This window comes from Lonchura striata, chromosome 1, assembly GCF_046129695.1.
Source record: "Lonchura striata isolate bLonStr1 chromosome 1, bLonStr1.mat, whole genome shotgun sequence".
NCBI lineage: Eukaryota > Metazoa > Chordata > Aves > Passeriformes > Estrildidae > Lonchura > Lonchura striata.
In genome coordinates, this window is record NC_134603.1 from 141,747,362 (window position 1) to 141,772,531 (window position 25,170).

The following is a 25,170-nucleotide window of genomic DNA, read 5'->3' on the forward strand; positions in this document are numbered from 1 at the left end:
TGGACTCACTCCAGCACCTCAATGTCCTTCTTGAACTGAGGGGCCCAGAACTGGGGACACTGAGGTACACTTAAGGTGTGGCTTCACCAGTGCCAAGTACACTTCCCTAGCTCCACTGGACAGCACTGCTGATACAAGCCGAAGGTTTTTACTTCCCTTTTTTAAGTCATTCTGCCAAAACCTACATTAGACCCTCATCACCTTGGCCATCTGACCCTTCAGATTCACCTCCATGCCCACCCTCCACCTCCTCCAGCTTGAACAGCTCAAGTGACCTCAACTGCTCCTTTTAAGTCTTCTCCTCAAGGCCCTTCATCATCTTCGTTGCCCCCCTTTGGATGCTCACTAAAAGCTTTATATCCTTCTCACACTGCGGTGCCCAGAACTGCACACAGGCCTCAGGAGGAGGAGCAGCGCGGGACAATCCCCTGGCTGGCCATGCTGCGCCTGATGCCCCCCAGGACAGGGCTGTCCCTCGCGGCGCCAGGGCACACTGCTGGCAGCTGTTTGCTCCGTGTGCCCGAGCCCGCAGCCGCCCTTTCCCCGGGCTGCCCGGCTCGCCCGGCTCCCTCCACAGCGCGCCGACCGCCGGGGCGCCGGCGCTGCGCGGAGCGGCTGAGCCGCGCCGGCCGCCGTGGGGCGCGGCGCGGCGCCTGCGCGGAGCGGGCTGAGCCGCGCCGGCCGCCGCGGGGCGCGGCGCCTGCGCGGAGCGGGCTGAGCCGCGCCGGCCGCCGTGGGGCGCGGCGCCTGCGCGGAGCGCGCTGAGCCGCGCCGGCCGCCGTGGGGCGCGGCGCCTGCGCAGAGCGCGCGGGCTGCGGCCATGGCGCTGAGCGCGGCGGGCCCGGCGCTGGCGCTGCTGCGGCGCCGCCTGCGGCCCCCCGGGCCCGGCGCCCGCGGGCACGCCCGGAGCGGCCGCTCCGCCGCGCAGCCCGCGGCCCTGGAGCCGGGGGAAGGTAGGCTCGGGGCGGGCCGCGGGGAGGGGAGCGCCCGCCTGCCCCGCTCGGCCCAACCGGGGCGCTGGGCTGACGGCCGCGGCCCGGGCGTGAGGAGCCCCGCGGGGCCCGGGCAGTGGGTCCGGCTGTGCCGTCTGCGGCTGCAGCCCGGCAGGCCAGAGTGCGCCGTCAGCGCCGGGACGCGCGGTGCTAAATACCGGCCAGAGGTGAACCCAGTGACGGGCCTCATCCCGAGAGACCCCCTCAAAAAGGCATAGGAAGCGTGTGACTCGCGCTGTGTCTTTAGAAAAGAACTAGTGAGGGGTATCTGTTGCTGCTGTGCATCCGTGCCATGCTCAAGACTGTGCAAAGGACAGCAGAGCCAGAAGATGTTGTGAGGTCACATAATCTCTAGTGGCTAAGCATGTACAGGCAGTAAATCAGGCAAAAATCACAGCCATTCTGGCCTAATGCAGACCTCCTGGTTGATGTCACCCATCAATGAGACTTGTCTTTTATGCATCTTGGTCACTTCATCCTTCTCTGTTTCCATGGAAACTGGTATTTATCATCTTCATAAAGTGCTTCCTTAGTCTTCTGATAAAAAATTCTAGTATAAAACTTGGCCACTGAAAGAGCTACTGTGGTTATTATTTACAACAGTAAATAATACTGTGAAAGCTCAGTAAAGTTATAAAATGAATTTTTTAAAAAAAATTAAATGCTATCAAGCAATACTGACAGCTATCAGGTAATGATACTTAGTTTTTTTGAGGCCACAATATCCCATGGGATCTTCAAAACCAAAAACAGAATAAAGAGCACTCTACTGAATATCCCTGTGGCAGATGGTAGCTGCTGGGAAAGGCTTCCCATCTTCCCAATCCAAATGCCAAAAGGGAAGAATTAACAGGCAACAGCTTCATAGGTGTTACTGATGTGATGTGGTCAGTGGATCAGTTTGAAAGCTATGCAGGGAGGTGATAATGATTTCAGGTTTGGGAGATGGCCCCCTTGCCTGTATGCAAAGAGGGAAACACGTTCCATGTTTCTGGATGTTCAGCATGTCTCAATTCCATGTGAATTCTGGAGGCTGTCAGCAGCAGTACAGATTGCCAGTAGTGTGATGAGATATGACTGGTCTGTGGGTTTATTGTACTGGAGTAGATGAAAGTGTATTATTAAGTGAAAATTTTGCGTAGGTGTTTACCGTAAAGGGAGCTGCTGAGTTGTAAAAATAGTAAGTGTTGAATTGTTCCAAAGTGCTGGTTTTGTAGTAGTTCAGAGAGACTGTCATTTCAGTGAGGCTTGCCAAAGGTCTAGTCCTGCCTCACAGCCTAGCTGGCATTTCCTGACTCTAATATGTGTGCTAAGTTTTTTGATGGTGAGGAACAAATTAAAGAACAAAAGATTATTTGTATTATGAAACTTCCTGTGCACCAAAGGAAGTCAGTTTTGTTTTCTTCCTACCTTTCCTACTCCTTGTTATTACAAATGTATGCATTTGTGAAATACACTTACATTTCTTTCTTTCTTTCTTTCTTTCTTTCTTTCTTTCTTTCTTTCTTTCTTTCTTTCTTTCTTTCTTCCTTTCTTTCCTTTCTTTCCTTTCTTTCCTTTCTTTCTTCATTGTCCTTCATTCATTCTTCATTCTTTTCGTTTTTGCTGTCATGATCTTGGAGAGCCAGGACAAACCTTTGCTGAGTTGTTCAATCCAGAGAAAGAGATTAAGTGTACTAAAACCAGCCATATATCTTTCTGTTTACATAGAACAACCTTGATGCTTGTTTTGTCTCACAGATGCTGAAGTCAGTACCAGAAAGAAGACATTTGCTGAAGTCCAAACGGAACGACTGGATCAAGCTGAACGGACTGTTTTAATTAAGTGCCCATCAAAACTTAATAAAAAAAAATTATTGCAGTACTTAGCCAGTCATGGGAATATTAAGAGTCATTTCTTTTTTGAAAATCGTGTAAGTAATTAATGATGTAAGCTAAAATCTAGACCTAGATGAAAAGTACCAGAAAGAAGATTTGGTTAAGGCCTCATACATAAGTTAAGCAAATGATATCGACTTAGTGTATTAAAACAGTTTTTATCTGTACTAATGTTCACAAGTTGCTGAGCCGTTGATTTTTATTCATAAGTCAGCTAAGCAACACCTCTAAGGAATAGCCAGCAACCTGTTTTGTACTAAATCTTTGAAATTTTCATATAGCACCATTCATTGTTCTGACAATAGAGATAGCTCTTTTTTATGTGTTTCTGGAATATTTCAGTTGTGAAGATGAATATAGTTCAGAACTTTTCTGTTTAGTGCTTGCTGTCAAGAATAGCAAATCTTAAATACTTTTAATCTATTGTGAAAAATCATCGAAAATGGTTTGAGATATGGAACCTAGCATCTGGCTTCAGGGCTGTCATATTAATCTGTCTCAGGAGCCCCAGGAACATCTGAGTAGTATCAGTACAATGAGTTCAAGCATTGTATGCATTTATCTCACCCTGTATTTCCATTCTTAATGTTTTAGGGCATCAGTGCTTTAATAGAGTTTTCAGAAAAGAGCAGTATAGCCTCGTTGCAGGATGCTGTTGGGATCCCAAGTGCTTCAGAGTATCATGTTGTCCCATTTAAATCAAGACTTTTTACTTTCACACTGAAAAACCCAGTGAGTCAACACGTTGAAGACACACCACTTCACCTCTCTCCTCAGTGTCACATTCCAGTGAAAGACCTTATTGAAAAGCTTTGTCTCGCAGACAGCGTAAGTAGAGGTTTCTAGATCTCTCTTAATTAAAAATAAGGCATGTTCATTTCAAATTTGCACGTGGTTATGTGAAACTTATAAAGCTATTTATTTTTATTAAAAAAGATAAGATATTAGCATTTTATGTGAGCAGTTCTACATTGAAGTAAATAAATGAAATTATTCTATTTAATTATGAAAATAATTAATCTGTATGAAAGAAACCTTTTTGAAGTTTTGAAAAATAACCTTCTAATTGCATTGATATTAAATAGATGAAAATATATGTTAATACAAGATGGTCATTGTATATTTACAGTGCTTATTTTCTGAACTAGATAAGCACTCAGATGTACATTCTACTGAATGAGTATCAGCTTACAGAAGAAAATATCAAGCTGCGATTTCTGGCCTGTTCTTTGGTTCAGGATTTTGCCCGTGCATATTTCCCTGACAGCACGGTAAAGCCATTTGGCTCTTCAGTCAACACGTTTGGCAAACTGGGATCCGATGTGGACATGTTTTTGGACTTCCGTGATACAGGAAAGCATGCTACAAAAATGGTAAGGTTGTGCTGTGCATCTTCAGTTTGCTGGATTTCTTCAACAGAGCAGCTCATTTGCTGTTTCACACACAGGAATCAGTTTATTTTTATTTAGGTTTTAAGTGGGCTCATACTATAAAGTATGAACAAGTTTATTTGAATCTTTGGATCTGAAGACACTCAAAGATGTGAATGTGACCTGGAGGTGATGTTCTTTGCAATAGGAAGAAAATTACTTGGTGTTCACATAAACTTTGCACTATTAGGGTGAATTTTGCTATGAAGAAAACCCTCATCCTCCAAAATTGTTTCAGCAGAGTCAGACCCATTCTATTGTCATGTTTTCTTTGTAGCTTCTGTGCTTCAGCCATGTTCTGTTAAAGCTTGGCTTTGTTTTTTAGGGTCCTCTATGTCCTAAAGCACAGTAAGTTTGTGCATGTGTGCACAGCTGCATTTTGGGAGGATTGTTATTTTCCTTACCTTAAAGAGATGACTTTATACTCCAGGAAAGATTATGTACTGGGGTGTATATATATTTATAGGCACATACTGAGTGTGGGCAGGTGTGAAAGCTCGGGGCGTGGGATAGTCATGGTGAATATTTACAGGTCACAGAGTTCACTTGAATAATCAAGTAAGTGATTCTCATGTTGTGAAAACTTTCCTTTTTACTTGTGTGGTGATAGATAGTTTGGGAAAAAATGTTTAAGATGTTGGGAAAGACTGTTTAAGTTTGGGAAAAAAGTTTAAGCCTATTGTTTTGCTTAGAAGACAATGGGCTTAAAGATTTGAAGACTGAAGATTCTCTCAGCTTTTCTGTACAATTTGTAAATTGCCGTGTAAGTTACTCTTAAAGAAATAATCCTTCAAATGTATACAGTTTTCAGTATTACGGCAGTGATAAATCACAATGAAAGCAAAATATGTCAGCTGAAGAGAAGGATTGTCATGTGTGTGTGAAGTGCTAAAATCTTTATGTTTAAATCAGTGAAGTTGCCTCTTAAATTTTGAAGGAATAAGTTCAAGTATGAAATGTCTATTTTTAAAGCATGTTTGGTAACTAGCTGTTTTCTTTAATATGTATCCTTTGTGGAGATACAAGTTCTGTGAAATGTAAAGTATTTGATGATGGGTGAGTTTACTAGCAGCTGTGATTATTTGTGAATGGCTGAGAGACTTGTTACTCTGGGGAGAAAAAGGGGAGGTAGCTGTAGTTACAAGGTGATTTAGCAGCAGTGGAAAAGGTATGTTCTGATTTCTTCACTTCCTTAGCCTTTCAGGAGTTGCCAGCAGTGAGGAGGATCAGGCATTTCAGCACCTATTTACATGAAATAACTGTTTTTGAGCCTTGTGACAAACTGATTACTAATTGTAATTTAAGAAAAGGGACAGAAGTGGGAACATTCTTTACCAAGAATGAATGCTAGACCACAGATAGGGCATCTTTAACCCCTGGGCAGTTTGGGAAATTAGTGAATGACTTAAAACAGGGCTCTGTGATATTTTAGAGTAACAGTTTTTGTTAAACTGTTGTGCTTCTTGCTTAGGTTACTGTATCAATTTACTGAAAAGTAACTTTATTTTTAATAATAGTAATAGTTTCATATTTGTTTCTATCTACATGACAGGAATTGGGAAGAGCTACAGGATTGGGGCAAATGTATCAGTACTTCATAGCCCCTAGCTAGCACCAAAGCTGTATATGAAGGTTCATTTAATTGCTAGGAATATCTACTTTATCATTAGAAAACAGTTTTCATTCAGTTTTTGAGAACGAGTGAGGTGCTGTCTGGAAATTCCCATTGTGTTTTTTGTCACAAATATAAATATCAACACAAGCCCACCTACAGGTCAGCTGAGTACCCATCTTTGTCTTTCCTGTTAACTGCCTCAGTGTTGATAGTTACAGGCTCTTTTCACGTAGAGCCAGCCCTACTGTAGCATGCAGCCACAGCCAGATGGGATTAGGGACTGCTGTCCTGGCATGTTCCACCACACGTGCTGCTGGCAGGAGAGCTGCTGGCAGGAGGGGAGCAGGAACAGTCACCTCGGTGATTGCTAGAGAGACTCAGAAATTCAGCCCCTGAACTGCCCTTATGGGAAGGGTTGCAGGGTCCATAACTTCTGAATTGTTTCACCTGTCTGTGAGGTCACTAATTTGTGGATAACAGAAATCATGTACTTGGTATCTCAGTTACTGTTACATCACTGTAATTTTATTTGTACAGTATGCATTCACCCATGACATGTTCCAAGGGGGAGGATAAGTCAGTGTCAAGTATAGGATTAGCAAATAAAATTAGCTGATGTCTTAAAAACACAAGACTATTACCACAACAGAGATTTCACAGATACTTTATTGAGGTAAAAACTACAAATATGGCAAATCAAAATACAAAGACCTACAGAGAAATTAATTTCTGATGTTAGAATATATCATCACAATATTTTTGTCTTTTAGGAAAGACAAAAAAATTACATTAAGTAATTTTTTTAAGTCTTCTAGAATAGTATGTTAATTTTGAACAATTTAAGTAATTTGCATGCTAAATTTTTAAACTTTTTTAAATTAAAAAGGCATTTTTTCTTACCCTGCTACTTGATTTAATAATCATTGTTCTTTGATGATTTGATATGGAATTACTGACAGTTTGAAATTATTGATAGTTTGGTTGTGTTGCCCCTCTGTAACTGTATGCTCCTCTGCAGTCAGAGCACTTATGCTCTCCTGGTAATTCCAGAACTACGCTTTTTGCCAGTAATGAGATGTAGTACTATTATACTTCTGTTTGAACATTTAGATTTATAGTAAATTGATCATTATTAGCCTGGAAAAGTTGAATCACCAGAAAAGAATGTAAAAGAGAGAGCAATATGTTTTCACCTATTTAATGATGGGTGGACTGCTTTGAATAATTCTTGTCTTTCAGTTCTAGTTGTACAAACTCCTTTGCAAATTGTGGTGGTCTTTCAGAAGTATTTTTAAATGTCTCTTTTGTTTGAGAGCTAACAGCTTGCTTTTAAAATTCTGTATTAGAAAAAAGGTCCGTTTGAAATGGAGTATCAGATGAAAAGATTACCATCGGAAAGATTAGCAACTCAGAGGATTCTTTCTGTGATTGGTGACTGCCTCGATAATTTTGGTCCTGGGTGTGCGAATGTACAGAAGATCCTCAATGCCCGCTGCCCTCTGGTGAAATTTTCCCATCAGCCAACAGGATTCCAGTGTGATCTGTCAGTGAGCAACAGGTGAGACCCGGTTTTAAAAAGTTTGCAGAGAATTCTGATGTACCTAAAGTGCTCTGAAAACTTGTAATATCAATTCTTTACTCCTCTCTTTTCTGTGTTCTTAACAAATGTAAATGTTGCTCTGGAAGTAAAAAGGATATTTTTTGAATTCTAGAGGTTAGAGTTTGATGTCCTTAAGTTGTCTTTGTCCAGCTTAGGAAATACTTGCTAGCTGAAGCTGAAGCCTCAAAAACCAGTTTATAGAAGAAGGTCGGCTTACAAAACAGGAAAGAAGGCAGTCAGTGTTCATTAGTCATTACTTCCCCTCGGTGTATGTGCAGCCTTTCTTGATTGCTTTTCAGATTAAGCAGCTCCGGAATGTTAATTTTTTAGGGATTTTGCTTTTAGTTATTTTTGTGCCCTTTCTTTCTTCTGAAGAGCCTGCATAGCCCTGTTTGCCGGGAAGATGCCCTGGATGCCGAGGGAATTCCCCGCGTCGGGAAGGGGAGGGGAGCCTGCGGTGTCCCCGCGGCGCGGGGCCGCTCGCAGCGCTGCCCGCTAGGGGGCGCCGGCTGCCCAGGAATGCCCCGCGGTGCCGGCCCGGCACAGGCACGGCCCTGCTGCCCCTCCTGCGGCCCTGCTGCCCCTCCGCTGCCCCTCTGCTGCCCCTCTGCTGCCCCTCTCCTGCGGCCCTGCTGCCCCTCTGCTGCCCCTCCGCTGCCCTTCCTGCGGCCCTGCTGCCCCTCTGCTGCCCCTCTGCTGCCCCTCTGCTGCCCCTCTGCTGCCCCTCTGCTGCCCCTCCTGCGGCCCTGCTGCCCCTCCTGCAGCCCTGCTGCCCCTCTGCTGCCCCTCTGCTGCCCCTCTGCTGCCCCTCCTGCGGCCCTGCAGCCCCTCTGCTGCCCCTCTGCTGCCCCTCTGCTGCCCCTCCTGCGGCCCTGCTGCCCCTCCTGCGGCCCCTCCTGCAGCCCCTCTGCTGCCCCTCCTGCGGCCCTGCTGCCCCTCCGTTGCCCCTCCGCTGCCCCTCTGCTGCCCCTCCTGCTGCCCCTCCTGCGGCCCCTCTGCTGCCCCTCTGCTGCCCCTCCTGCGGCCCCTCTGCTGCCCCTCTGCAGCCCCTCTGCTGCCCCTCTGCTGCCCCTCCTGCGGCCCCTCTGCTGCCCCTCCTGCTGCCCCTCCTGCTGCCCCTCCTGCTGCCCCTCCGCTTCCCCTCCGCTTCCCCTCCACTGCCCCTCCGCTGCCCCTCCGCTGCCCCTCCGCTGCCCCTCTGCTGCCCCTCTGCTGCCCCTCTGCTGCCCCTCTGCTGCCCCTCTGCTGCCCCTCTGCTGCCCGCCCTGCTGCCCGCCCTGCTGCCCGCCCTGCTGCCCCTCCTGCAGCCCTGCTGCCCCTCCTGCTGCCCCTCCTGCTGCCCCTCCTGCTGCCCCTCCTGCAGCCCCTCTGCTGCCCCTCCTGCAGCCCCTCCGCTGCCCCTCCGCTGCCCCTCTGCTGCCCCTCCTGCCCCTCTGCTGCCTCTCCTGCGGCCCTGCTGCCCCTCTGCTGCCCCTCCTGCGGCCCTGCTGCCCCTCCTGCCCCTCTGCTGCCTCTCCTGCGGCCCTGCTGCCCCTCTGCTGCCCCTCCTGCGGCCCTGCTGCCCCTCTGCTGCCCCTCTGCTGCCTCTCCTGCGGCCCTGCTGCCCCGCGGTTTCAGCAGAAATAACCCCCTCACGGCAGAAAACAGCTTTGGCATAAGTGTGCAGAGCCGAAAATGAGTTACCGACCCTTTTAATTGTTGTTGGGGAATACAAAAATATGAATGATTATTCTTCAGGATAAAAGTGACAGGACCCAAGGGAATGGCCTAAAGTTGTCTGGGGAGATCTAGGTTGGATATAAGGAAAAGGTTTTTCAGAGGGTGGTTGGGCACTGGAACAGGCTCTCCAGGGAAGTGGTCACAGCACAGAGCCTGACAGAGTTCAAGAGGCTTTTTGACAATGCTCTCAGTACATGGTGTGACTCTTGGGGCTGTTCTGTACAGGGCCATGAGTTGGACTTTGATGATCCTTGTGGGTCCCTTCCAACTCAGATTATTTTGTGTTTCTGCGATACGAGTTTTAGTGCAGTTTTGTGATTTGTCTGCATCACGTACAGTCAGATCTGATACACTCAGTTTTCTGAATTACTCAAAGATCTGTTTCAGAATATGCAGGAGTTGTTAAGGCAATATTGAACAAGTTTCTTACAATGAAATTACTTCTCTGTATTGCAGTCACAGTGAAAGTCAGCATGTAGTTCTGTACAAGCTTTCTTGTAACTCACTGCTGATAGTTTGGCTGGTTGGGACTGCATGTCTTGTCTTGTTATCATTTTTACTAGAAACAAATCTTTCTGGACACTGTAAAGCACCTCACAGCTCAGCTGAAATTTAAGAAGCCTAGGTGTTAGAAAATTTTGACCTAGTAAATGTCCCCAAAAGGCTATGCTGAATTTTTAGAACAACTTTTAGCACTTCAGGCTAAAACTGAACCAAAGTAAGTTTTGCTTTCATACTGTACTTCCATTTTTTTCTACTTTTTCTTGCCCTCCCATTTGTACAATACATGAGTGTTTGTATAACAGCGTGATAAAGGAGGTCAAAAGCTGATCCATCTGAAAACCTTTATCCTTCCAGATTAGTTGTTTTTTTCAGCTCAACTGAGCAGTAATCATTTGAAAATTACCAAACTGACTTGTTTTGTGGATTTCATTGTATCTCTGTGCTTAGATTATTTTTCAGTGCAGCATTTTACTACTTTTTAGATAAAAGCAATAAAAGAAGTTCTAGTTGTATGTTATGATATGTTAGGCTAGAAATCTTATCTAACATACCAAAGGCACTTGTGGCTGGATTATGTTTTTTCACCTCAGTTCTGCATAGTTTGACTTCACAGTACTTGATGGTGTTTTCTTTATTTTGGGGTTTTTTCCTCCCACTGTGATGTGGATTGAGGAAACAGGAAACAGTGCAAATGTTTATTATTTACCCAGAACTATACCATTCTTGCTAGGAAAAACTACCAGGTATTTAATACTGGATAATTCCAGGCATACCAACTCAAATCCTCCTACTATTCTGTGGTTCTCTTCTATTTTTTAAAATATATAAAAGTTTGGTTGTTTTTTTTTTTTTATGAAAGCCCCCTTCTCTTATAATGAACAATGAATACTGCATCTGACACTTTATAATTCTCTCATCATTTGCACATCTTCCCATTTCTTCTTCAGCATTGCAATAAGAAGTTCAGAACTCTTGTATATCTACGGCTGTCTGGATTCCCGTGTACGAGCATTGGTGTTCGCTGTGCGATGCTGGGCCCGTGTTCATGGGCTCACAAACAGTGCTCCTGGTACCTGGATTACAAACTTCTCCCTGACCATGATGGTCATGTTTTTTCTGCAGAGGAGATCGCCACCTATCATTCCAACACTAGACCAGCTTAAAGAGCTGGCAGGTAAGCACAGCTCTTTGTGTTTATTGCAGTTTATTGTTTATTGCACATTTGTTTTATCTAAAGTGATAAATAAACCCAAGCAATTTCTTTATGCTCTCAAATAGTAATGAATACTACTTGTGTTTTAAGTTTGAGGGAATACACACATTTTACATGTATTTTTTAGTGAAAATAGCACAATTTTAAAGGCACAATAAATCCCTTTTCAATACAATACCAATTCAATTTAGAGGGGTTAGACTTATTATGTCCCTTAGATAATTGAATGTAATTTACTTGTTCAGTGCTCCTATGCTGATTTTTTTTATTTTGTTATTTAGAAGACTTGTAGGGACTTGAAAGTTTCTGGAGTTAAGGATTTTGTGCAGGCTGATATGATGTGTATTGTTTTATACCTACCAAATGCTTAAAAGAAAGACTGTGTTTTCTCTTCCTAATTCGTAATATCCTTGAGACTGTTCAGGCCCTTTGCAAATAATTATTGTATCTCCACAAACAAGCTGTACTGGAGGTTCTTTACACAGCATTCAGGGTATGTTATCTTCAGTGAATTCTATTAAAACATTGAGAATGACACCCCAAGTTCGTTCTTGATTCCTTACTCATGTCTTCTGCTTATTGACATGATTCCTTGGAAGCTTTAAATGCTTGAAGGGGAGAAAGCAGTCTGTGTTCAGTTGTTTGAAAATAATTTTAACCACTTCCATCAGAATTCTGTAGAAATGTTTATACATAAAACATGTATTCGGATATTTACAAGAGTGTTTCTAGTTCTGTGAAGTTTTTCAGAAAAAGACAGTGAACGCTCTGGGTTTGATTTTTTTAAACCCTCATGTAGGTAGTCACCTCAGGGAGTTGTGCTGTTAAGTGTGTAATACAGCCTCTATGCAGAGATACCCTGTTTGTTACTTATAAGTATTTTCAGAGATACGAAGATTCATTTTTCTTAGTCCTGTAGAATTTTAAAAATGTGTCATTTGCTCATGATGCTTTTCCTTTGCCCATCTATGGACTTTTTCCTTTTAAATCTTCTGCCACTTAATTTGAATCTTAACCTAAAAGTTCACTTGTGCATTCCTAATTTGATTTGTGTATTATGGTAGCATTGATTTCAGTTTGTTATATTAATGTTATTAAATACAATGGCATTTTACTGTTTGTTACTTCAAAATATGCCCACAATTTTTCTTTCAGATGAAAAAGACAAGCATATAATTGGAGGATATGATTGCTCATTTGTTAGTGATTTAAGGAAGATTAAACCTACAAAAAATACAGAAACACTTGGTAGGTAGATCTTCATAAATTTTTTTTATTTTATGACCACATTGAAAACAAACTTTTCCTTAATGTTACTAATGGCTCTTGTTTTTCTTTCCCCTTAGATGTATTGTTGGGCGAGTTTTTTGAATATTTTGGAAACTTTGATTTCAGAAAGAATTCTCTAAATCTTCGAAAGGTAAATGGATTTTAATTGCTCATCGGTATCAGTTGAATCTCTGTCTGCCATTTGACAAACTGCATATGCTAAGCAACAATTTCTGTCATCTTTAATTATATATTAAAAAAACATTTATATGAAAACCAAGTTCTTTCTTGTGAAGGAGGACTGTTTTCCTCTTGGAGCCCAGTAACTTGCAATTACATCGATAACATTTACAGTGTCATTACTTGGATATGCTGGAAAGCAGAAACTGTTGCAAAGCTAGTGTGATTTTAATGAAAAGCCCCATAACAAAAGTGGCAGTTTTAAAAAGTCAAGGCTCTTTTGCTTCTGTGGGAGGAAAGCTTTTAAAATGTCATGATGTCTGTCATAGCAAAAGTCTGCGACAACCCCTGTGAGCTGACAAGATTCGCATTTAAAGTTGGGAGTCCAGACCCAACTAGAGCCTACATTAAAATTTACAGCTGAGTTTTGGGTATGCTTTTGACACTGAAGTTTTCTGCTGCAGTTTGTATCAGCCTTCAGTATCTGTACTGCAGCTCAGTAAGCATACCATAGCATGATAATTCTGTGCTAGCACTTCGGTTTGCTTTACATGTTTAAGTCATCCTGTTGATCTGTGTGTGCATGCAGGTATAATAGGAATACATGAAAATGTAACCCCCATAACTTACACCTGTTCTGCTGAGCTGCTTCCAGAATGGGGTTTCAATGCCACATTGCTGTGTGGATGCTCTTTTGTTCTCTTTCCTATCTGGGCATTGTGGATCACTGGCTAAAGAGCCCTTTTTGCAGATTGATCCTAGAAACTGATTTATTAGGTGGATAACTTCTGTCTGCTGTTAAACCTGAAAAAGGCAAGCAAAAACACATTTGGAACCTGAGCTATTCATGGGAGGTATCTGGGCTGCTGCTGTTTCTCTGGCAGTGCTCTTGGCCCTGGGGCAAGTGTATGTAAGGTAGACACTTTCTGGACCAACAAGAGATGGTGGATTCCTGTTAGAGCTTGTGGCAGAGGTTCTGCTATACCGAACCAGTCAGCTAAGAAACACTGACAAGCATGAGATGGAAGTGCATTTAAATAACAATCTACATAGTTGTCAGCTATTTGTGTTGTACTACACCAGGTGCCTAACAGTGGACCTGAATAGCTCAGTGCTTAAAAGATAGACCAAACAGGGAGGGATTTCAGCCAATGAAGCAATTTTGTTCACTTCTACCAGCACTGTGGGGTCTCTCTGAACAGTGTGGGAGGAATGGTTTGAACAGTTTAAGTGCGTGCATTATTTTATCAGACTGGGCTGTGCAGGTTAATACGATGCACTGATGCTGCCCATACACAAGTGGAATTACGAGTAGGAGGTTGCAGTAGGTGAGGTCTGAGGTTTGTTGGATAGCAAATGGGAGAATGGCCAAAAAGATAGGTTAAGCTGTAGTTGCGTGTTCTTTACCTTGAAGGATATCTAAGTTGAATGTGGCAAAGAAAACCATCACTGAGAGGATTCAGAGAACAGGAGCAATACGGTAAAGTTGACAGGAAAATTAACTTGATTAATAATGACTGTGTGTTTTGTAAAATGTTCTCTGATAGGTCAAAACACTTTTAATTCTAATGTAATAACTCAAGTGATTCATTATTGGTGCAGCTTATAATGTACATATGCAACTTTGGCTTTTTCTTTATGCTGTCTGCAGGGGAAGGAAGTAAATAAGCCTGAGTTGTCTCCTCTTTATATCTGGAATCCCTTTGAACAAGACCTTAATATCAGCAAGAATGTTAATCAGCCACAGCTGGAGAAATTTATAGCTATGGCCAGAGAAAGTGCCTGGATTTTACAGAAGGAAGATAAAACTCAGCAAATGATCAATAAAGAACCTTGGGGACTGGCAGCTCTACTGATACCATTTGGAAAAAATAATTCCAGCAAGATGAAGAATAGGATGAAAGGAATAGGAAGTGAAACAATCAGAAGCCTCTTGGACTCTTTAAAGTTAAATAATGCAAGCAGTCAACAAAAAGCAGTGGGAAAATGACTTTAAGAACAGAAACACAATATCTAATATTCTGTTTTAGGAATTGAATGTGAACATTACTTTTAATATTTCTATTATGGAGAATTGAGAATCAAGCAATCTCTGTTTTTCATCATAATGATTTTTGTACAGGTCTGCATTCTTTCTGTACATTTTTCTCCTCCTTACTCCTTACTTTTCCATCTGTTTTATGAATGAAGAGTATTCAAATGTAAGTTTTACAGATGCATTTTGGAAGTAGCCTTCAGTTGGGCACTCTTCTGTAAAAAAAAAGCTGACAGGAGCAGTATGGGAAAAAGCCTTTGGGAATTCTCTTGGCTAGCATACAAATGATATGCTAATTAAAAGCTCAAGAAACAACCACTTTTCCATGAAACCACGGTCTGAAAGAAGATAAATGTTTTGGAACCATTGTTTCCAATCCAGTGTTTTGGAAGCCAGTAAAACCGAAGTGCATGTATCTATTTTTGCAGTTGTTTTCCATTCACGTAGATAGTGCCAAGACAAAATAAAGGGAATGGAATTAGATAGTTGGGTGTGCAGTTTCATAAAGCATCGCACCACCACAGCTCTCCAAGGATAGTGCCACTGTTTTGTGTTGGAAAAGTGGGTTTGCTCTTGTGTTTACCACCTGATTTAAAATGTCTTTAGTTAGCTCTCCTTTGTTTTCTCTACCCAGGACTGGTCTCCACCCACACTTGTTTCTTATTTTGCCTTCAGCTTCACTTTAAACCTGTATTTCAGGTTCAGGCAGAGGTTCTTGAATGCCCTTCTTGCTTCATCATTCTCCCCAAAGCTGCTGCCTACCAGGTGATATCAAAGCATTCCTGCACAGGGATCTGTCCTATGCAGAGATCCAGAGAATCACCCCAGTCTTGCCTGGGTTTTCAGACATTCAGCAGAAGAGTGGCCATCCCCCTCCCAGATCAGCTGGGCCAACAGAGCCAATGCTTTTTGCTGACTTGAAACACTGAGTGCTCTTTGCCACAAAAAGAAGTCTTTTCAGAGGAAGGCAGAGAGGGGAGGGAAGGAAGGAAATGGGAAATGGAGAGCAGGCAAATATCAAACTTTAAAAGTAAATTTGTGAGTATTTCACTGTCCAGTTTGAGAGCCACTCATGCATTAAACTAAATGGTAGCACTGTTAGCAATTCCTCAGAGTGTTTTCTTAACAGGAATTCCATGAACGAAAATTACTGTATTCAGAGATAATAATATAAATGCAACATTAATTTATGATTACTGTTTCATTTTCAGTACTTTTAGATTCTTTAGTGTTGCACTGGTATACAATCTTGTGTAACTTTTTTCTAATGGTGTGATCTGAACAATTTATAAGTGTGTTTTCTCTTTTCTCTGATATATTATTCATTGGAAATACTGTGGGCAATAATAATGCATACTTCCAAATACTTGTAAAAATTGGGCAAGGAAAAGTATCTTCTAACAGTTGGCAAACTGTTAGACCTTCAAGTCAATTCCATAATAGTTTCTTCAGAGTTTAAAATAATACTTGTATGTGTCCATTTCTGATTCATAAATGTTTTCTTAAATAATGACTCACATAGTCATTATCTTGGTTGCTGAAATTAATTCTCATATTAACGTCTTCAAGATTGAGCCTTGATTTTCTACCTAAATCCTGGTACTAGAACTTCTTTTTGGAGGCTAATATGAAGTTTATTGTAACTTGCTGTTGATGCAAACACAAAACCTTCGATAGCAAGCTTGACACAGATTCTGTAAGGAGCCTGCTGCTCCATTAACCTTTACAAAACCTAGAGGTGCATTGTCTGCACCACGAACAGACTATGTAGCTTTTTGAGGATTAGGGCAGTACTTGAGTACTTCAGAATTTTCGTTTTTTAGATTAACCAAATGGGTAATAGTGTAATAATAAGAATATGGGTTATCAGGGACAGAAGCATGCAGCAAAACTGTGGCAGTGTGTACCTAACTGCATTATATTCACAATGATCCACTGACATAGGTAGGAAATATTTAATAGGAATTTTGACACATATGTACAGGACACTTGTAGACAAATAACAGTGATTTTGTATTTTGGTTATATGGTTGAGCCATGCTGAAACACATGCTTCATTTCTAAGTGGTTATAGATGTTCAAGCTGCTTAGTATCCTTAAAAGGCAGGGCAGAACATGGTTACTGTACATTCAGCACCTTTCAGCATCACTTTTCTGTTTAGATTGCCTGTCCCTTTTGGGCATAGTTCTGAACCCTTGTCATGGCTGCAGGCCAGTATCTGAAAAGACCAGAAAGAAGCCAAAAGCAATGTTGTGGCACTGGAATGCACAGGTTATTTTTTCAGATATCTACTAGTCGAGGGAGCTGGTGACCAGGGAGCTGAAGCCTAGAGGCTGCAAGGTCAGCTCTCTTTGGTGAGGTAAATAAGCTCAGCAGGCAGCTTTCCTAGAAGAGGCTGTAGCTGGAGGGGGTGGAGGGCTGACCATGAATTTCCCTAAAGTAGGAGTTATATGTGGGGAAGAGCTGAGTGCAGCGGAAGCCACCTGTGGGAAGAGAACCAAGACTTGAGGGGGTGTATTTTTGAAATCAAGAGAGATGGTATGATTATCATTTCCTGAGGGCAGCAGTCTTACAGTGAAGATATTTAGAAACCACCAATATGGTTCTGTCACTGAAAACAAGAGCTGGATGTATGTCAAGAAAGGACTATGATTATGATCTAGATTTGAGAGCTCATTCATATGCTCCAGAAACATCTTAACAATGTCCCTGCGAGAGCAAGGCACTAAGTTTTAGTTACTTCTCAAACTTGGTGCTGATCTGCTGTATTGTATGGTGGGGCTGTTTGGGAGGTCACAGGTAAGGAACACCACTGAATTAAAGACAATTTTGTCTCTCTGCCCCTTTCCCTCACTGGAAATACTTTTTAGTGCAAGTCTCATATTTCCTGGCTCTTAAATGGTAAGGGAAACTGAAAACATTCAGAAGTTCCTTGTCCTGAGAAAATATGGTTTGGGATATTAACTTCAGAGTTAATGTTTGTTGCCAGGGATTTTAATTTTATTTTCCTAGATGTTTGACGCTCACAAGTGTTGCAGGAATAGATTCTGCTGCAATTGCCACTGTTCCTCATTCCTGTATAGCTTCCAGGGAATCTGTAGCCTTGGCCTGCAGTTGACTCCTGGGTGAACATCATAGTGCCATGCTTGTGAGGATGCAGTCTCAAAAGACTTCTTGCTACATTTTCTGTCTTGGGTTCTCTTATTTAGACTTGGAATCATGGTATATTTCAGGCTGGGAGAGAGCTCTGAACCTAGTCCAGTTTCCTTCTTAAGTGGTATCAGCTGTGAGATCAGACCAGGACTTTTTATCTAGTCAGACCTTGAAAATCTCCAAGGATGGAGATTGCACAACCTGTTCTAGTGCTTGACTGTCTCCATTATTTTGGTGGCTGGGCTGAAATATGCTGCTCTATCAAAATGCTGTCTACTACAAGTGTTCAAGCTGCTCCTTTTTTTAGAAGGCCCCAAGTCTTTCCTTCTTTCCCTGTCTTTCCAGGAGGAGCACATATCCATCCATCACATGCAAGCCCTCCTATCGTAGCTGTTATTCCCACAGCACAAATAGTATTAACACCACAAGGAGTTCTAACTCCTCCTGCTTGTTCCCTAGGCTGCCACACATTTGTATCTGTACATTTTAGGTGAGTACCTGATCATAATATGTTATTATTCTTGAGGTCCCTTTTGTTCCTGTTATCCTGTATCCTTTTCTCTCAATCCATGTCCACAATCGTGGCATAACTGGGGGCTCTGGTTTTCCTCTTCTTTGTTCTAGCTGATTGCTTTGATATGGCCACTGTTTGTATCCAGATTACAAAGTCCTCATGACACTAAATCCTGAGTAAAACTTAATTCCTAAAAGACTCTGCAGGAAAAGAAGAGGCCTCAAGTAGCAGACTGGTGTATTGCACTGGCAGAGAAGCCCCAGAAAATACAGTGCCATGCAGAGATGGTGATGCAGGTGCAGAATCACCTCAGGGCACAGTGCTGTGGCTCTGGGAGCTTGTTGCTTCCACGTGTGCAGTAGTGTCGTACAGGATGCTGCTGCCCAGCAGAGCTTGTCCCACTTGGATCTGACACATCTGTGGTGCTGTGTCACTTCTAAGTCCAGAACAGTCAGGCTCTCAGCCACCACCTCACTCTGCTCCATGCTTGTGCTGGTCATGGAGGAATTATGTTCTTAGAACAGAAAGTCTTCCCTCATAGAAACAAATCTGCAAGTTCATTTTCTTTTACGCTCTCCAGAGGTACAGGCCATGTTTTTGCTTAACAAAATTTTGTACTTTGGAGAAAGAAAAGGTAGACAAAGAACCTCTATTTAATTTTGCAAACAAACTAGTGAAAGGTTCATGACATGTTCAACTGAAGAAAGTTTAAGGTTTCCAGCCTGGGCTGCTTTAGAGATACGATGAATCAAAAATTAGGAAGCTTTTCAAAGTAAAGTCATATTGTTCACTGGAAAGTTCTCTTCCAAATGCTTTCCCTTGCTTATCACAAAATTACCACCAAGGTTCTCTTCTAGTACTAAATTAATCTAAACATCATGGGTAAATTGGGGTCAGTTTGTTTAAAACAAGGGTTAGGATTTATTTGAAGCTAACCTGTGCCTGGAGATAAAATCTCCTTCTCCATAAATCCTCTTAGTTGAAAGTCTTGATCCACTGCTTTTGCAGACCTGTTTCTCATACTTTCCTTAAGCAGGGGATTGGTTTGCTTTCTTTTGCAGGACCTGCCTGCTTCTTTTCACCCTTCCCATTGTCTTTTCATTGTATCTGACCTGTAAAAAACATAGTATTTCACTTCCCATAGTATTTTGTGAAACAATAGTGAATACAGCTGTATTCAAGAAACAGGTCATTTTCAAATCACATTGCAATGTGATTTTTTTTTTACTTCTTAATTTCTTGTGATTTTTTTTTTTTTTTTTACTTCTTCATTTCTTGCATAGAATGAATCTCCACACTGCATTTCCCATGGCTCATAGAGGGATCAATTAGCTGGACTTGATGGGTGTCACCTTTATTAAACATGTATTTTTGGGAAGTGTCCTCAGTAAAGAGACTTGTTTAACACAGTCTGTTATATTAGAAAGCAGAAGTTCCCTGCAAATTTTTGCTCTACCCTTCAGGATAAATTCTGTTTTCCCTTGTTGTTATGGGGAAGCCATGTTCAATTTGTTTCACAGAATGACTTCAGTGATAGGTTTTTGTTCCCATGCTGAGCTTTCTTGTGCATACAGATTTGTAGTCAATGTAAACAGTGCAGCCCTGTACAGGAATTTTGCATGGAACAACTCCCAGAATATGTCTTGTAGGTATTATGCTCACAGCCCAACAGGGGAGGTAGAAGCCCCAGAAATTACTAAGGCATAGCCTCTCATTTGTGGTGCTGACTCCATGAGATGGAACAATTTCCATAATTCTGTGTTTCTTTTTCTCATGTTGGACAGAGGAAAGACATTGCTTTTCTTCAGAGAAAAAGTAGACATGTTAGAAGTTGGATTGTTGGGATAAACAGCCAAAGTACGTACATTCTTTCTGAATATTTCTATCTGAGGTTTGGTTTTCAAAACCCCTTCTCTAGGAGCAATTTCTAGAGATTTTCAGGACAAGAGAAAGAACTGGGAGAATACATAGAGGCTTTGTAGTTCAGGCAATCAGATAAATGGTACTTACTATTAGATTAATTATCAAAAGTAAGTGCATAGGCGACGATAGCACATGTAACAATCTGACAATATCAAGTACCACTGTCTTGTCTCCTTGAACCAGTTTTCCTGCCTCAATTTTCTGTAGTCCAGTGGGGCACTACTTTTATAGAGGGATGGGATTTCAGAGAGTGTACTATATAGGAACTATGGTATCCAATACATGGGAGGGTGAGTACTTAGCTATTGTAGTAGATGAAAAGAAGCTTTACCAACTCCATACTGAAATAAGATTCAGATTTTTTTTTTTTATTCCAGAATTAAAATATATAGAATTGTTCGGTGAATCCTTACATGATTCATAGTTCTTCCTTTTTAAAATTATCTTTGGACACAAATCAAAATAGGGTTTGCTGTAATTGCTTGATGCCTGAGCTTGCAAAGTACGGTCTCATTTGAAATGATCATGATCTGTTTTGCTGAGACATTAAAGACCTTAGTGATTACAGATCTGCTCGAAACTGTTTAAGAGGGTTTGCATTACAGTTGGCTTATGAATCTGGAATATTATCATTTTCAGTTATCCTAAGAATGCAAATGCTTACAGTTAGCAACAGACTTTACCACTTCTGACTGTTACCATTAGGCTGTTACATTTTAATCCTTCTTTTTACTGTAGACAGTATTTTCAATCTTTGAACTATGTTGCAGCAATTAATTTTATATTTCTTCTATGAGATAATAAAGAAAAACATGTCCTTTGTATCTGTTCAGTAAGTTACTGTTCTGTTGTGCTGTTGAAATCTTTGATAAGATAAAGAATAACGTATCTGGTGCTTTCCTTCTTCAGATGCAGGCAGAGATTACAGAAATGAGGATGCATTTCAAAGAGCAATGGTTTTGAAGTGTTGTTCTCTAAATGCCTCACTCTACAGAGCTCACCAAAGAAGTAAGAAAACAAACCCCCAAAAAAGTAAATCTCATTGTCAGCCAGCTTCAACTCACCCAAGAAACATTTTTAACTTTGGAGATTTTCCAAACAGAACAATTGTCAAACCAAATGCCATCAAGTCATTGTTGGAGATGGAGTGCTTCTTGCCTTCCAGAATCACTTTATGATTAATAATTTGTTTAAGTAAATGGTGGTCTGTGAAGAGTATGTCTCTGTCACTTAAAAAATACAGTTTCTAATGAAGAGAGTAGAAATAACACTTTGGATATCTGACAAACTCTGTGAGATATCTCTTAATGGGAAGAGAAGAATTTTTTTTCTAGCTAGATATCTAAAGTTCCTGAACTCTGTCCTGGCAAAAAACTTGCTTTTTATCCTTATAATTTATAAAGAGGGAATACAGGCATCTCTGTTTGTCTTGATTTAATTTTATCCCACATGTATAGGGTTACAAGTATGTGGCAGTTAGGCATAAGTGATAGAATTTTATGCTCCAAATGCTGGTAAGAGAGAAGCTTCAGATCACATAGATTAATGCTGGCTTGATTCAAAGACACCTAGTCCAAATCTCCTGCACTTTTTTTGATCCCACCCACCATTGCAGCAGAAGACCATAAATATTCACAACTGCCAGCTGCTCACTCGTAGGGATGACTTCCTGTGGGGTTAATCTTCCTAAGCCAATAGCAACCTTTAATTGCCAAGCTGACCTAGGGACTTCTGAAGCTTGAGAATGCAAAGAATGGTTTGCCATCTTCATATCCCATTCCTAGCAAAACTTTTTTCCTCCTGAGTCTAGTAACAGGAGGACATATCCCTAAATTTTTTCTCAGATGCAGAAATACTGAACAATGGTGCTATAGCATGGCCATTTCTATTCCTCAGATTTGTGCAATGTATGGGTTTCTGTGTGTTTTTATCTAGCATCTTTACTCTGTTTTTCAAAAAAGATTGATGAAATTTTTTGGTTGTTTTTGTTGTCCTTGGAGTTTAATAAGCTAGAGCCTTTAGAGCTGTGCTTCATTTGTTCCCATGTTTTTCCTGGCAAAGAGTAAAATTCAAAGCTGAGCCTTTTTCTGCTGGATGTTTTTCTTTTCTGTGATAAACACGAAGTATGCAGTTGATGTCATGAGAGCAGTAGGTGCAGGATTCAGCTGACACTTCCCAGCAGAAAAGTCTCCATCTTGCCAGGCCTTTGAGGAGACATGACAATGATTCATTTTGGTGATAACACAGTAGGAACACAAGTCCAATTGTTTGCTATGTAGGTCAGAATGGGATATGTTGGCATCTTTGTTCGCAGACTTTACAAAGATGTCTGAGAATGGGAAGCATGACAGCAAAAAACCTATTCTGATATAACTTAAATTGTTCTGCTGATGGAAGTAGTCTATGAACAGTTTGCTGTCTAGCTATCAGAGCTGAACATTGTCTATATATGAGGAGGTTTAATTTTCCACATTAAACAACTCATTTACTCTTTACCCAAACTCTGCAATTAAAGTCTGCCTCTGTGCCAAGGAGAAGGCCCTTAGAATTGCTCAGTCTTGCCGTTCCAGCACGAGTTCTTTACAGCAGCTGATGTACATGATGTACCTAAAAATCAGAGGAAATTGACAGTTCACTTGGTTAGCTCAGGAGTTTTCTTGCAGCCTTGTGCCTTTTAATGTCTGTGCTTCAGAAACTTGTTCAGCAGTCATTTTTGGGTTTTGCTTGTTCAGTCAAAATTGGCTTTGGGAATGTAATATTTTGTAACACATTAAAACATTTTGCTGCACACCCCATTGCACATCATGCAGGAGAACGACGTGCCTTTTTATGGGAATCTACCAGCTCTCCCCTGATGTCTGCTCCCTCTAGGAAAGCCTCTGGTTATTGAAGATGAAGAACAAAGATTTGCTCTTTTTCCCTATGCGAGTGCTCCAGTGGAGGGCCCTGGGACTGCTTTTGTTTGGTATGTTTGGATGGTGTCATGCACTCTGTGGAACTGGCTTGTGCCTTTGCAAGCACATCATGTTCTCACTTCCAGGTTTGTCCCTCTGATCCTCTGTGTTCATCACCTACATAAACAGCAGCATTACTGCTAATTCTGCTCTACAGCTAGGAGAAGCTGAGGCACCTTCCTATTTTGAGGAGAACAACTCTTTCCCAAATAATTAATCTCCTTTGAATTAACTGTCAGTTTCTTCTCATACCAGGGGAAGAAATGTGAAATATCTTACAGCATTGCTCAAATATATGTTGTGACAAACATTACAACCAAAACCATCCAGGTTTTTTTATGTTCTGCACCACATACATTCAAGGAAAAATATTCTCTCTTTGTCACATGTCTTGAGAGCTGAATAGATTTTTGAAGCAGTTGGAGGTAGTGCTGCAAGATCAAAGATGTACTGTGTACCATGTACTATTTCTTTCTTTTTAAAAGAAGGAAATAAATCCTAATGGCTGAACATAATGTTCTCTGTGATCATACTTTGTCTTGACATGTTTATTAGCACAATGTAGACTTTTATAAAACTTTTCCTCCCTCTATCAGTCTTAAGCATTTATAACAATTACTTTCTCTGGGGTTCTGTTGGTTATCTTATGAAAATCTGTCTCATACAGGAAGGACAACCAGATAGGTGATAATAAGTTTGAAATAACAATATGAGCAATGATTTGAGCTTGCAACACAGTTCAGAAGGGAAGTGGGTGGTAACTGATATTTTTATTTCAGCCTCATCAAAATAATTCAATTGAATCTATTTTTTTTATTGTGGGTGAGGCTTGTTTCAAAATAAAAACCAATCCAACAGGGAAATTCTGCATACATGCCCAAAGGTGAGATTTCTATTCTAGGAGGGCTAAAGCCCTAGACAGTGTTTGTGGAAGTATCTGTCACTTAATGCCTTTCCACAGTAGTCCCTAGCTGAGGATCTCGATTGTTCTTGATTATGAAGAAAGACATAAATAATAATTATGGGAGGGGATTTTTATTTCTGTTTCTGCACTCTTATGTGAAATGCATGCCAGCACATACCAAAGCACCACATTCTGATACAGAGAAGCATCTGTATGTAAATGAACTTGAGTTTTCAAAGGGCTCCAGTGTTGAGTCCCAAATCTTTTCAGCAACTTTGAAAATTCACTAAAAAAATCAATTACAGAATAGTTTATGGCTGGGAAGAGGAAACGGAGCATGTCCTCTCTGAAGCATCCCGCTGTGATGAATGGCCAGTGGGTCTGGTGAGCCAGTTGTCTGTTCCAGTTTGGTCTTTGTTCCTGTAAATGAGCCAGTGTATATCTGGAAGAAGAGGAAGTTGTCTGGAAATTTGATCCAACAAATAGCTCCATTGTTGCTGTGATAAAAGCATAGGATGACTATTTCAAATGTTTAAATAACATTTTTATTTTTAATTAAATAAGTTATTATAGCCTTCTTTAACACTGCCATTACTGTTTGTTTGTTGGTGAAATAAGTTTAAAAAAAAGGAGTATAGATCATATGCTACACTCTAATCTTTCCATATAAATATCTCTAAAACCAGAGTAAGAAGTAGCATAATAGAATAAAAAAAATCTTTTGCTAAATCTTTTTCACACACATTTCGACATCCAGGCATAAAGATTGTATTTAGATTTGGATGGTGTAATAATTGCTGTTATATTAGGCTATTTTTATATGCATTTATTTAATGCACTAATCTAAATAAAGTTACTTTTAAGAAGTGCTAGGTTTGGTATGATTCCTATAAAAATTAAGAGAAATGGAGTCCCCTTTGATTTTCTCCTTTGGCGAGAAAGGTGCTGCTGAGAAGATGCTCAAAATCCTGACATTGTTCAAAGCTGGATATCTCAGCTGCTCATGAAAGTTTTCTTGTTCCTCCCTCACAGTTCTAAGGCATTTTATACACATCTACATACAAGGATTTTTTTTTTTTTTTTTTTTTTGCATAGCTGATCAGTGGAGGTAGAGTAAGGAATTTTCCCATAATCAGTAAAAAAGAAAGATATTAGATTATTCTATTCTGCTGTAGTCTAACACAAGAGTGGCTATACTACTTCATAGTGGCTATACCACTTCATCCTCAAGTGAAACCTGTCAACAGCAAAAATGCACACGTTCTCTGGTGGCTCAGCACACAAGA

The 25,170-nt window shown here is 41.2% G+C and overlaps 1 protein-coding gene across 1 annotated transcript; it reads left to right on the forward strand.

Annotated features, from left to right (window-relative positions):
- Positions 1 to 820: 820 nt before the first annotated feature.
- Positions 821 to 20,848, forward strand: MTPAP (mitochondrial poly(A) polymerase). The gene is made up of 9 exons (XM_021542951.3): positions 821 to 953; positions 2,733 to 2,905; positions 3,465 to 3,698; positions 4,019 to 4,243; positions 7,262 to 7,473; positions 10,686 to 10,912; positions 12,107 to 12,199; positions 12,298 to 12,371; positions 14,052 to 20,848. The coding sequence occupies exons 1-9, from the start codon at positions 821 to 823 to the stop codon at positions 14,388 to 14,390; spliced, it is 1,710 nt and encodes a 569-aa protein (XP_021398626.3). The 3' UTR covers positions 14,391 to 20,848.
- Positions 20,849 to 25,170: the final 4,322 nt, after the last annotated feature.

Bases quoted from the DNA above. Each gene is read 5' to 3' on its own strand.
- MTPAP (XM_021542951.3), top strand. From the start codon at position 821: ATGGCGCTGAGCGCGGCGGGCCCGGCGCTGGCGCTGCTGCGGCGCCGC. The intron at 4,244-7,261 runs GTAAGGTTGTGC...ATTCTGTATTAG, and splicing joins GAAAGCATGCTACAAAAATG to AAAAAAGGTCCGTTTGAAAT. The intron at 12,372-14,051 runs GTAAATGGATTT...TGCTGTCTGCAG, and splicing joins ATTCTCTAAATCTTCGAAAG to GGGAAGGAAGTAAATAAGCC.